Here is a 13,989-nt window from a genome sequence, read left to right on the forward strand (position 1 = left end):
AACACATGGCTCGCAGGCCCAGATAACACACATTTCAACATGCTGAAGTCCCTGCTGACAAGCTGTCCACATGTCAAAGGGTGATCTCTGGCCAGCTGGAGATGCTAAAAAGTCCCAGGAGAGACAGCAGCCTGTACCTGCCAACATTCAGTGGGTAAATAACTGACCTGAACAAGCACAGACTGCCCAGGCAAAGTCAGCCAAGACAAAATACACGGATGGCTGCAACTGGGCCAGATCACCAGGAAGCAAAGGAGATCAGCATAATTAATGCCAACCAACACTCGTTTACAGCTGTCAGATCCTGTTGGCAAACAGGATTTGCTTTAGTGGGGAGGGCGGGCTTGACTGATAAACAAACCAGCACTCGTGCCATTCAATCCAGCTCAGAGGAGATGCAGGACTTGGCATCATTTCCCATCTTTAGCTGAGAAACCACAACTCCATCAAAGGGCAGAGGCACGTGTCTGAAGTTGCTATTAGCTGGCTCAGATCAAACCCAGGACTGGGGGTCTGTGGCACAGGACAAAGTCTCCACCAGAGATTCATGTGCTACAGCAATATGACCATTGCTGAAATAAAGCATCAGTTTGAGCTACTGAGAAGTCACAGAACTTTCTAAGCTGAAAACAGATACAAAAAAGAAACCAAAAATTAAGGTCAGAAAATATGGAAAACATTGGAAAATGGGGGAACTTTAAAAGGTTTTTGTATTTAGCTTAGCAAAGAGAGAGGCAAGAGGTGACCAGATCCTAAACTGCCATCTGCATTGTAAAGGAGTGATTCACAAGCCCATGGAAGTGGGAAACTTGTGATTACAAAGACCAGGGGAAGGAAAAAAGCTGGGAGTTAAGCTGAAGTTGGAGGATACCTTTACAAGACCATCCAAAGAGATAAAACCCCAGTTTTCCAAGTCAGGCAGAGTCAGAGTTTGAGATCAGTCAGCTGGTGCTCTGGAGGGTGCAAGGCATTCAGGATGATACTGGCATCCACTTCCACATCTGCCTTGGCTGAAGACCACAAAACTGCCCCAAAAAAATCACAAAAAGAAGCAGGCACTTCTAGGGCTGTAGTGGGAGACACCTGCCAGCTCTGCCTTATATGCAATTAGCCACCTCTCTATGCCAGAGGAGACCAACAGCCAGGAGGTCCAAGTCCCCCCACCTGGCAGTGCCCACTAGGTGCCAGAATGGATGCAGAGAAATGCAGGGACACACAGCCCACCACAGAGAGCTCATTATACCTAAAGCAGAAGAAACACTCCTTGAAATGGCAGGAGGTTACAGGGGAATAACCTGCTCCCAGAGCTGTCAGAAAGGGTCCCCACCAGAGAAGAGCTTTCTCCTTTGCTCCCAGGAGTAGGGAGTGCCTGGTCTGACAGGCAGCTGTGTTGTGGGCCAGGAGTGCACATCCCAGGAAAGCAGGGCATACCTGCCTGGAGGCAGAGAGAAGCAACATCAGAGGTTATTAGGGAGGAAATGCTTTTAAGGGACACTAAATAACCCCAGCCTATGCCTTAAATAACCCATGTTCAGAATAATGAGCCAGCAGCCCCTCCTGGGCTCCTCAGAAGGCGATTCTAGCCAGTAACTCACTGCCATCCCAGGGGAAGGATATCCTCTTACCTGCCAAGGATGGCTGCAGCCATTTCCCCACAGCTCCCAAAAGCCGGGCCTGCACCAAAAGTCTGACAGAAATGCCACCTCCTGTGCTCACAAGAGCCAGGGGGGCAAAGATGAATGCTGCAAGGACAGCCTGGACATGAGACCTCCTGCTCCATATCAGCTCATCTCCCTTCCACCCTTAATGAAAGGAGACTGTCACGCTACTGCTCTTTTTAAATTCTTGTTATAAATTTGTTCTTAACTTTTCCTGTCCCTCCAAAGCTGCAGCAAACTGGGAAACACAAAGTTCACACTGCCAAAAGCCAGCACCACTGCACCCCCACTGCTTGGGAAACATGAGCCACAAACATTCTTGGTAACTTCTGCACAGCACCAGCAAGCCTAGAGGGAGCCACACGTCTCATCCACCAGCCTTTGGGACTAGATGTCCCCAAGTTAACCCCAGGGGATGCCATGGGAAGGCTGCTGGATTGCCATCTGTGATAAGGCTTCTTCTTTCAACTCTGTCCCAGACTTCCTGCCCAATTTTCGCTGCCCTGTTCCTTCCACTGGACCCCAAACCCTTAGCTCCTTTGCCCTACATGCCCCCCCTCCAGTCCCCTTCTCCTCCCATTCCTCTTCTCTATTTTTCAGCATCTCCAAAGCTTTTTCCACCCTCCCTCCCCACCCTGCAACTTTCTTCCTGCCTCCTTCAGCTCCCTCTCCATCCCCAGCTCTCCCACACCTTCTTTCTAGGACTAGGCAGCCATGTCATCCTCCCTCCACTTCAGCTAATTCCCTCTCTCCATGGGAGCCAGCATTTCATCCCTGACACCGAGTCCCCTTTCATGCCTCATGGCTTTTGCCTTCCGACCTCCCGAGATGGAAGAGCTGTGGGGGAACCTGTTCTTGGCAGGCCTGACCCCCAGCTCTCATTAACAGCACCTTTCCCAAAGCAGGCACACAGGAAATAAATAAATAAAGCAAATCTGTCTCGCTGCTCTCTCGGGTTGCTTAAGGGAGTTGGGCTCCGGGGGTGGGATGAAGGATGCTATTTGGAGAAGCTGTCTCCATGGCAACCCCCATTCCCACCACTGAGCGGGCACAGGTCACCTGTTTCCATGAAAGTTTCCCCCTTCCCTCCCCATCCCTCCATCCCAGGAAGTGCCAGCACAGCCCCAGGGGTGCAGACAGTTCAGGCTGAGGGAGAAGCAGTAACGACACAGAAGCGGCAGGGATGCTGCTGGCAGGGCTGCAAACGGCCTCCAGAGTGCCCTGTGCCACACTGGAGAAAGGCAGGGCATCTCCACGGTGCAGTGTGCAGGGAGCAGCAGCACCCACTCCCCTCTGCCCATCCCAGCATGGCAAATCCACCCTCGCCCTGCCTGTGTCCCCACGGTCAGTGCCAGATGGGCAGGGGACTGATCCCGAGTCCTGATCCGTTCTGCTGCAGGACATTCAGACAGACACAGGCACCCTGACCCCCGTGCTGCTGGGACTGGGGCAAGATCAAAATGTGTCCCCTCCCTCTGCAGGTGCCCGTGGGTGTCTGTTTCCCTATTATTTCACTCATTGTAAATTGAAACGGACCACTCCCATTACACACTACCAGGTGCTCCCAGAGCAGCCCGCGGTTCCCTTTTTAGCTCTCACAGCTCCATCTCCCATGCGACAGATGCGCCGCCCGGCCCTCTCCCCAGCTCAGGCAGCGGCAGCCCGGTGTCTCCGAGCACTCCCGCGGCCAAGCTGATGCTCCCGCCCGCTCAGCCCCCTCCGTGCACGCCCGCGCGTCCGCCACAGGGCTGGCAGCACTGCCTGGTGCCCCCACAGCAAAACGGGCACAGCTCCAGGAGGAGACACAGAGGATGCAGCCAGAGGATCAGAACAGGGGATGGGTTCTGCTCTCCAGAACGGGAGGAAGCAGCAGTGGTGGTGTCACCTACTGCCAGCACTAATGCGTGCCCTGCCAGTAGCAGTGGGCAGCTCCTTGCAGCCGGGGTGGACAAGAGGGTCGGCAAAGAGCCCCCAGCTGAAGTTCCAGGATTGGCACCCAGGCAGCCATGCTGCAGCACAGCGCAGGCTGGAGGGATTCACACGGTTCCCCCACAAGGCTGGGAGTTTCGCCAGGAAAAGCAAGTTTATAAATAGTGTGTTTCAACACGAACAAACCAAAGCGTCAGAACTCGACAGTCAGATAAGCCAAGGGCTGAGCACCGGCCCCTCCACAGCATCCTCCCCCATTGGGAAGGACAGTCCCTTCCCTCCATCATCCAGCTAGCCAGGACCTTCCTTGCTCTCTGGAAAGCCTGCATCTGGAAGTGTCTATGTCAGATGTGCTGATTGGGAACACCCCTGCCACAGCTGCTCTGGCAGCCAGAGCAAGGCAGCAGAGCTGGCTTCAAAAGGACCACAAGCAGCAGGGATGGCTACTCAGGGCAAGGCAAACACAGCCCACAGCAGTTGGCTGCCCAGCCAGGGCTAAGACCCACAAATTTCAATGTATTGCTTGAAAGAAAGTTTTCATAAGCCCACAGGCCAGAAAGTTTCTAACTTTTCCTCCTGCTCCTGAACAAGACAGCTGCCCCACTGGTGAGGCTGGCACTCAAAACAGAAGTTCCATAGCACAAAGCATTACACCGAAAGGCACATACCTGCCAGATCCTAACAACAAGAAAGAGACTCAAGGGGAAAATCAGCTTTTATCTCTGTGTTAAGGAGAAAAACAGCAAGTTATTAGATGAGAACTTGTCTCTCATAAACACAAAACAGCAGATAAGACACCCCTGTGCCTACTGAGCGAATGGAAGGACATCCCTGCTGGGGAACTACCTGCCAGATTGCAAAAGGAGGAGATCTTGATGGTAGTGCCCAAGGGAAAATATCAAGACATGGCACGTCAGAGCAGCCCCATCAGCTGTCAGGAAGAGAAGCCTCTGACAGCCCACTGAACACATGCAACGCTCCTCACGCCACACTCGCTTACCTTGATATAAGTGTCAAGGGCTGGGTGGACACGGTTGACTGCCAGATGGATGGACAACGGTGTAGTGAAGGGGAAGGTCGCCATGACCACGTGGCTGGGAGCAGGGAAGCTGAAGATCTTGAAGCCATACTTCTGGAACCGTTTGATCTGCTCTTCCGACGGCTTCGCGTCTCCCTCGCTCAGGATGCGCCCTATGGCGAAGCGGCACTTCTCTGGAGACACCTGATTGAAGGGGACAGACAGACAGTGTCAGAAGAAGACAGAGGCTTGAAACTGGCCAAAACCTCAGCTTGCTGAGGTTGGAGGCAGGAGATGACCATAAACCAGTAAAAGCAATGGCCCAGCATGATTGGGCACACCAAAGCAGGTGCCCAGTCCTAACCCAGGCTGAACCAGGCCTAAATCATCTACACTCCTCCCAGCCTAAAAGCACAGCCCAGTGGGGAAGGTGCTGCTCCTCTCCTTGGAGGGTAGAGGGACTTGCAGCAGAGAAGAGCTAAACCCCACCAAGCCGCTCACTCAAACTTGTCCCAGGTGACAGTCACTGCAGGAAGTGTCTCTCCTGATCCTGCATCAGACACCCTTCTGTCAACAACGAGTCACAGCCATCCCCTTCTGCAGGACACCCCTGCAGCTCAGGGAGGGGGCTCAGAGATGTGATCACAGCTTTCCCAGTTTGCCTCCCCCCCACTCCTGAGGAAGTCACCTGACAGCCATGTGCACATGCCACCAACCACCATGGGCCAAGGGCACTAAGCTGGAGAGAAATCCAGAGGCTCCCAGGTCCTTCCAAAGTAGGCATACCCAATACGGCAGTTTTGGGGTGGGGAAACTGAGGCAGGTAAAACCTGCAGGCAGTCACCCAGCTGTTTGTAGTAACACAAAGAACCCTATCCTGAACCCCAACAACATACAAACCCTAGAGCATGCTCTCTTTCCAGATTTGAGGATGCCTCCCATTAAGACAGGGGTGCAGGGCTCTCAGCCCAGCAAGGGGGGCGCTCAAAGCCCTGCCACCAGGGCTTTGAGCGCCACCAGGGACTCCAGCCACCAGGGACTCCAGCCATCTCCACACCAAAGCTGACCCAGGCCACAGCTTTCATTTCTAGTTTTCAACAGAATCCCACCACTTGAGTTCAAGCTTACCCACAGCCCTGGGCAGGAATGTGGGAGGGGGTGGGACAACCTAGCCACTTTCCCTGATATAACGTAGGGGCACAAAGGTGTCACAAAACTCTCACAGGGACAATATGAAGCAGACAGAGGATGCACCAAGGCCAGCATTTTACATGTTCCCCTCCCAATGCAACACCACAAGGGGATCTGTGCTCCCTGATCTCATCCCTAACTTTGCTGTACTAAAGCCCACCAAAGCTTCCTCCTGCAGTGTAATCACCCTCTCCGCACTCCTTGCCCTGCCTTTCCCTTAAACACCTTCTGGGGTTGCAGGGCAGGACGGTTCCAGAGAGGGAACACAAGCAGATGTAAAGGGAAGGAGGACAGCAGCCTGTGGAGCAGCATCCATCAGGCTGGGGACAGTCTCACGGCTCGCTCTTGCCCTCCTGTGCTGCAAGAGGGAGCTGCAGACAGGGCTGTGCCCAGCATCCATCACTGCTCCGGGCAGGAAAGGAGAAGCAGATCCACCCCAAAGACAGCAAGAGGCAGCCATAAATGGCATCTCTGGGAAAAGAGCCAGATGAAACAAGGAGATATGGAAATCCAGATTAAATTCCTTTAAACATTCAATCTCCATTTATGTCCTGAGCAAAGACAGCTCAATCCCAGCCCCAGAGCAACTGCTGGAGGGACCAGAGCTGCTGGAGTGGGCAGCAATGCTAGGCCAGGCATGTTTGCTTCCTCCCTTCTCCTTTACCTTTCTTTTCACAGCATGTAGCTCCACAGACATCTTTCCAAGGGTAGCAACAAGGCAGATTTGCCTTCTTGGAAAGGAAAAGGAAAAAACGGAAAAGGAAAAAACGGAAAAGGAAAAGGCTCCACTTAAAACCAGCCTTACCCTAACAGATTTGTCTTTTCCAGTAGGCAGGTGCTGATCAAAGCCTCTGGTCCCCCAAGCATCCTAGCAGAGGATTTCTGGAAATTATTGCTTAACCTATCCATCAGCTTTGACAATTGGAACAAAACCTATTCCTGCATACACAGAGCATTTTGGTCTTATTCATCCAACACTTGGGCACGGGCTTGTGGCTGAGCACATGGACTACAGGCAAAAGTCCCTGGCATGTGCCCACAGCTATATGTGAGCAGGAGCTTGGCTGGAGCTGTGCACAAACCCACCCGCCACATCCAGTCCTTGCTGAGGAGTTATTTTTGTTCCTGACAGAGGTGGGAAAAGGAGGGAGAAGTCTTCTGGGCTGCTAAATATTAAATAAAAAGGAAAAAGAAAAAAAAAAGAGATTATTAAATTAATATTAATCTCATCCATTAAAACACATAAAACATTGCTGGCAGGGTTTTGGCAGCACTCGGGGAGCATCCTTGTGCGAATGTTGGGAGGCCAGGAGTCAGCAGGGAGCCCCAGGGAGGCTGGTGGCAGTGGCTGCCCCGAGGACTGGCCCGACCCTGAGGCAGCCCACATGCTCCAGGCCACGGGGCTTCCCCCAGCCCCACTCCCAGCCAAGAGCAGCATACTGCTGCTGCTCTCCAGCTCAGCATTCCCATCCTTTCTCCTAGCTAGAGCTTCCTTTGACAATGAATCCACCAGCACAGTAATTGCCACATGGCACTTGCTGGCCACCAGCCCCTTCCTGTCCCAGCGTTGGGGGCACCAAACCCCCCAGGAGCCAGGGCTGGGGGTGGCTGTCTGGCCAGAACCCTCCAGTGCTCCACCCCCAACACCACAGGACGCTGGGCTTAGCCAGCACCTTCTGCTGCCTGATGACAAAGGTCTATTTTTAGAGACAAGTCAACATCCGTGGCAAGTGGCCAGCTCTGGGCGGGCCAGCTCTGCCAGAGGGTGCTTCACCGAGGTCAGGAGAGCACTGAGAATGAGGAGGAAGAGGACGAAATCATCTCTTCCTCCCAGGGGAAAGGCAGCCTGGGTGAGCAATCCCACCCTATGGAACCTCCAGGAATGAGGAGCCAGCAGTCCACACCATCTCCTAAGCCATCATGGCTCAGTGGATACAAGCACACAGGGAGCCCCACAGGGCACTGGGGTGCTCTGCACCTGAGCCAGCACATCAGCTACAAGCACTGCAGTCTCCAGCCAAGAGACAAGCCACAGCTGGCCCTTTCTTCACCTGCCCAGAGGCAAGAGAACCATCTGCCCAAACACATTCTCACTCCCAGCACCCTGTCTGGCTGACCTGCCTGTGGGTGAGATGTGTGGACCACTTCAGGAGCCAAAGATCAGCACGTGGAAGGTCCCACCAGCACGCCAGCTGCTCCAGCAGACCAGGTCTGCCACTGTGCTCATGGATGGCAGACAAGGCTCCTGACACTATGCAGAGCTGCAGGCTATATCCTGCACAGCCCCCCTGTGCCCCAGCCACCACAGTGGCTACAGAGACAGGAGGCTCAGGCCAGTGTCACCTGCTCAGTGTCATGAGCAAAGGCAGCCATCCCAGAGAAGGGCAAGGTCCATGGGGCTGCCTGCCAAACCTCAGAGGGCAGGTTACACTCTTGCACAAGGAGGAACAGTTGGCTTCCAAAACCCTGGATGGCCACCAGAGACAAGCCTGAAGCCTCACTGCCTTCTCCAGCCAGAGGGTGAAGGCAGAGATGGTGCAGGAAGAGAAAAAAAGACAAGACCTGGAAGGGAAGGCAGTTTGACTGTGAATTGACAGCCCAAATTCTCAGGGTCAGGTCAGAGTTACTCCTTCCTATCCTCATCTGGTGCTACCAGGGAAAGCAAGCATTCCCTGTGCCAGCCAGGGCAGGAGTTACCACAAATACCCTTATCAGTATCCATGAGCCTCAACAGTACAGGCTTTTACTAGCCCAGGCTTTAGCAAACAAAGAGCCAAGGCCCTTGATACAATGTCAGCTGAAAGACTGCAGGGCAACCACAGGCATGTGCACATCATATCCCTGGAGCAGGACAGCACTGGGAATGGACACTGAGCCCTTCCCACAGCATTGACTGCCTGCTCTGTGCCCAGAGACCATGGTGGAACAAGCAGCACCATCAGGATTCTCAGCTCCAGGTGAGACCCTCAACACAAGGATACAAATTAGTGGCAATGAAATGGTCACTCTGACCATATGGGCAGCACGGCTCCAGCTCCCAACAGGACACTTTCTCCAGACAAAAGTGTCCAAGCATGCCTAGTCAAACCCTGCCTCTGCCCAGCTCATCCTCAGGAGAGAAGTCATCCTTGCCATCATCTTTCCCAGGCCAAGAAGAGGCACCACGGTGTCTTCTCTGCCTCTCCTGATCCAGGTAGGTAAAGACATGTCAGGGCACCACAGGATACAAGGATACAAGGTGGCTGAACACAGCAGGCTCCTCTGTGCACAGCCAAGCTCAGTGCTTTCTCACCTCCAATATCTTCCTGTCACAGCTCACTCAGCACTATGTTTTCATGGACAAGTTCTTCCCTCAAAGCAGGTCCAATCCTTGGGAGAACCATCTTGCAAGCAACAAAACAAGGATTCTAAAACAAGGCCAGACACCCCAGAGCAGAAGCACTGGGTGAGAGCTATCAGCCCAAGCCCTGTGCCCTGCACCAGCCCCCAACACACGAGCCCAAGCACACATGCACAGGCGCTGGCCACTCTTTTGTCCCTCCTCCCCACGGATTCCTCCACGGTCACACGAGCTACTGCAGAATTACCAGGGAGCCAGGCTGTCTGCCCCAGACAAATGCCCACATGCCATTATTTGGAAACCCCAGAGTCATTCAGCAGCAGCAGCCAGGTTCCACCCCCACAGTAAGTTCTGATGCACTTTTGTTTGTTCCTTGTCTTTAACTGTTCCATGGAGTACTGGGCTCTGGCTGGCAGCCATCAGGCAGTGTGCTTTCTGCTCACCTCTCAGCCCAGGAGCATCATGGAGCAACTGTTTCATCAGACAGGAGCCCTCAGTACGCAGCACCTGAGGTTTCAATAAGAACTCTCAGGGGATGGAAGAACTACAGGGAAGCTCAGAAACACATGAGAACGCTAGAAACGAGAGAAGGAGTATGGATGAGAACAGACCGAGCTTTTGAGAAGCAACCATCTGCTTTCAACCGCAGAGCTGCAAGTCCAGAAGGAGCTTTGCCTGCACTTCCAAGGAACATGCCAAGGAATGCCTCACCTTGGGGTCGTGAACACTGGTTTCTGTTCCATAACCAGCTCTGTTATCCTGCTGATACCCAGTTCAGCAGAGGCTATCAGAAGATACCCAATGCCTTTCAGTCAGGATTATGCAAAACCCCATCTGCTTTCTGGTGCTTTTCCCCACACAGGGTCCTCTGTAGATCAGAGAGACCTTGCGAACCCCAGTGCTCACCTACAGAGGATGAGCTGCACGTGCCTGAAGCACAGTTAGGGAGCATCCCGAGCAGGGAGCCACGAGAGCGTGCTGGCCTGGCCGGGCACACCTTACCGTGTGAGGGTTGTCATAGTAGACACCGATGGAGCAGAGCTTCGAGGAGATGCTGCAGCCGTCCGTGAAGAGCTGCCCAGACTCTCCATAGGGGCCCACCCTGAACTTGTAGGCCAGCGTCATGCTGCCGACAGGGGGGGAGCCAGCACTCACAACCACCTCGGTGAAGAGCCCCGAGTAGACGACGAAGCCGAAGACGGTGAGCAGCAGCAGCACGACCAGCGCCGCGATCAGCCCCAGCAGCACCCAGTCGGTCATGATGGACGCCTGGTGCACCATGGCTCCTGAAGCACTGGCAGCAAGAGCAGAGAAGAAAAAGAAGGGCAGTCAAGCTACCACTTGGGCAAATGATATGTTTGCAGGAAAATGCTCTCTCTTGCAGTTCTTCCTAACAGTTCTTCTTCAGCTTAAAGAGTGGAACCCCTCCAGAAGCCTCCTGTATATTAGCGCTACATTGCATCAGCCTGTTCCAATTGGTCACCAGGTACAAATTATATTGCTTCAGCGCCACTTGGGAATGAGGTAGTTTGGAAGGGAGGACAGAGAGGCATCATCTCCATCTCCTCAAAACTGTTCTAATCCAGTTTTCTATCCAGGAGAGACCAAAAAACCACCCTGGGAGCCTGCATCATGCAACAGATAACAAATACACGACACTGGGCTAAGGATCAGGGAGCCATAATAAAATAATTTATCATTTATGGGTATCAGGCCCACTTTAAGCAGGGCAGCCCCTCTGTCAATATATCTAGAAGCCCAGACCTTCCTTCCATGATCCAAATGAAGACCACACCAGTTCAGACCCAGATTCAAGCACCCAAAGAGGCTCAGAGGAAGCTGAAAACCCAGCTAGAAAAAGCATTTCCAACACACTCAGGTACAATGAATTACTGGTATTCCTTTTAGATGGCTTTTTTTAAACTAAAAGAGTTTTTATAACTTCAACAAAAGCTTCCTGTTTTGTTTGGCATCTTTTCTCTTGTGCTGACTGTGGGACACAGCAGCCTGGTGAATGCCTCCTGCTTGTTTTCACCCACCAAGTGCAACCACTCTGGGGAATTGCAATCCAAACCATTCCAGAAGAGTTGTTTGTGTTTTATACTCCCTTGAGACACAGCTCTGGTCACACAGGGAACGGTTGCGATGCTCCCCTGGGACTTTCACAGAAGATAGGTTTGGAAGTGAGTGCTGAAGTAAACAATCCACCTTTATTTCTGTGTGTTATAAACACACTTTGTCCACAAAGAGTCGTTCACCGAGGCTGCTGCTTGTTCACTCAGCTTTACAAGAGAAAAGCCACATCCTGGTAGGAAGCGCAGGCGGCTCTGCTCTGCTTTGGCCCAGCAAGCACACACACGGCAAAACCAAGCCCTGTTGAGCCCGAACTGGGGCCGTGCTCCTGGGCCAGGCACCGTCTCACACCATGACCCCACTCACCTGAAAAACCAGCTCAGCCCAGAAATGCTTCAAGACATCTGATCCACTGGGGTGCAGGATCTGTGGCGCTGCAGCAGGAAAAAATAAGTATCACTGCTTCCTCTCAAACTCACGGGACCAAAGGCAAAACAGCTGCGGCAGTGCAGCCGAAAGGCGCCCGGTCACCTCGGACCTGCTCCCCACAGGACGGGTGTCCCGAGGAGAACCTGCTCCTGCAGGACCCCGCAGGACAAGATTTCTTCCCAAAACTCTGCGGCTGAATGCACAGGCACCGAGAAACATGGAAACGGGAAAGGAAGGGTAAAAGAGGACGATGTCCTGCCTCTGCTGGGTGTCCCAGCCCGGCCGTCCCCGGGGACACCTGAGCCGCAGCCGGAGCTGCCCGCGGGTGCCCTGGCAGCAGAGAGCTCCCGGAGGGATACACCCGCTCCCGCAGCGCCTCCGCTCCTCCCTGTAACCAACACAGACCGGCACTCCAATCACGGCTCCGGTGATTCCCCCGAGCCGCCAGCCCCACGCCCAGCCCCAGGGCCCTGATGGCAGCCGCCCCAGAGGAGAGCAGGGTATTTTTGGCTGTTCTTCCCGGTTCTCGTGGCTCGTTCCCCGCCGGCACTGGCAGGCACTGCCGGTTCCCCCCAGCCCTCCTCACGGGCCGGGGATGTCACCTCCCCTTTCCGCCCGGGATGTCGACCCTCCCGGTGCCCGTGCCCGGCGGAGGGTGGGGGTCTGCCCCGAGCGGCCCCGCAGTCCGGCCTGCCTGCCGGGAGCCGCAGCCCTGGGCCCCGCCTGCCCGGAGGCTGCGCCCTTCGCACCGGCACCGGTGCAAGCCCCCGCCACGGGCGTGCCCACCGCCGGAGCGCCGCGGGACCCGGCCGGCGCCCTCCGGCTCCAAGCAGGCCGCAGCCTGGGGGGACCGGACCGGACCGGACCGGCGCTGCCCTCCGGGCCCCGCGGATCCCCGTAGAGCCGTCCCCGCCGCGGTGCGGAGCGGGGTCCCCGGGCACCCCCCGCGCTCTCACCGGGGCTCCCGGCGCGGCCGGCCCGGAGCGATCCCGGCGCCGCCCCGCCCCGCCCCGCCGCCAGGGGGCGGCTGCGCGCGGGGCCTGGGGGCGGGGCCGGCGGGATAGGCGGGGCGTGGGGCCGCGGTACCAGGGTGCGGAGGGCGGGGCTTCCGGCGGGGGCGGGGCTTGGGCGGGGCGGCCCGAGGGTTTGCGCGTCCCGGCGGGCCCGAGGCAGCGCCCCGCGGGGAGTGCGCCCTCTGGCGGAAGAGCAGCGGCACGGCCCGGCCTCAGGGAGGGTTCGCGCTCCCCCGAGGCTCCTCGCAGCTCCCGGCTGCTCCCCGACCCTTCCAGCGCCTCCCCGGTTGCCCAGCCCTGCAGCCCGGGAGCCCCTCCCTGCGCCGAGCAGAAGGGTTGTGCGTGCAGAGCTCCCAGACCCCTGCAGCAAGGAGGAGGGCTCTCCCCTCCGAGCCCTGCGCCCTCCAGGGCGCAGCTGATCGCCGAACAGGGCCGTGTCCTACGGCCTGCTGGGGCTGCGGCATCCCGCGGCACGTCCCTGCCGGCTGAGCCGCGCCTCAGGAGCCCCCGGTGAACGCGCCCTTCCTTCCCTCGGGCACCGGGCGAGCAGGTGCCACCCTGCAGCCGAGCGTCACGGCCATGACCACACGGCCCGGCCTGGCCGGTCAGGGCACTGGGCAGAGCTGCTCTGCTGCACCCAAGCCCTTCCCAACAAACCCAGAGAGGGTTTTCAACAGCTGCTCGTAGGCTCCATGGCTGGGGCTGTTGCAACCTGGCAGAAACATCTTTGCTCCTGCCTGTGCTTGGGTCTTCCCACTGGAAGGAAAATCAGCCAGACATCTCAGACGGCAGTGCCCACCAAGGGGAGCACCGGGAGGGCTAAGAAGCAGCCTTCACACCTCTCTGGAATTTCTTCAGCCTCTTCAACCCTCTTAGCAGGGAACGTTTGCTCTACATTGGTCCATGGGCCACCTCCAGATGCAGCAACAAGGAGCAGTGGAGTTTGCTGTGGCCTCTCCTGCTGTGGTTTCACATCCATTTCCCTGCATCCCAACCCCCTTCACTGGGGCTGGGTTTTTTCCATTTTGTTTTCAGAGGGAGCCCAGCCACTGCTTTTCATCAATTTGCTCATTTATGAACAGCAGTGTGAAATACTGCAATACTTCAATACTTGCCTTTCTCCAGCAGCTTCCTTGTGAGGATCTCAACGCTTTCCATAACCTGAAATTAGTTAAACCTCAGAGGCCCTCCTTGCATTTGGCATTATAACTCTTTTGCAGCTGGAAGAAAATATTCCAGCTTGATTACGTGTCTTGCCTGGAGCCATGCAGTGAATCACTGGCAAGAAGAGGAACAGAACTCAAAAGCCCTGCAGCTGCCAGTTCTGGCCATCAGACA

The 13,989-nt window shown here is 55.5% G+C and overlaps 1 protein-coding gene across 1 annotated transcript in view; it reads right to left on the minus strand.

Annotated features, from left to right (window-relative positions):
- The window catches only part of TEX264 (testis expressed 264, ER-phagy receptor), a 39,111-nt gene extending 26,423 nt beyond the window's left edge, over positions 1-12,688 (minus strand). The window contains exons 1-4 of the mRNA XM_084214434.1: positions 12,595-12,688; positions 11,576-11,643; positions 10,139-10,430; positions 4,588-4,809 (exon numbers count right to left, since the gene is read on the minus strand). Coding sequence (XP_084070560.1) covers positions 4,588-4,809; positions 10,139-10,417 — 501 coding nt within the window. The 5' untranslated portion in view covers positions 10,418-10,430; positions 11,576-11,643; positions 12,595-12,688. The remainder of the gene's footprint in view (positions 1-4,587; positions 4,810-10,138; positions 10,431-11,575; positions 11,644-12,594) is intronic.
- Positions 12,689-13,989: the final 1,301 nt, after the last annotated feature.

The sequence above is a fragment of the Fringilla coelebs genome (genome assembly GCF_963513975.1).
Source record: "Fringilla coelebs genome assembly, chromosome: 13".
Classification (NCBI taxonomy): Eukaryota; Metazoa; Chordata; class Aves; order Passeriformes; family Fringillidae; genus Fringilla; species Fringilla coelebs.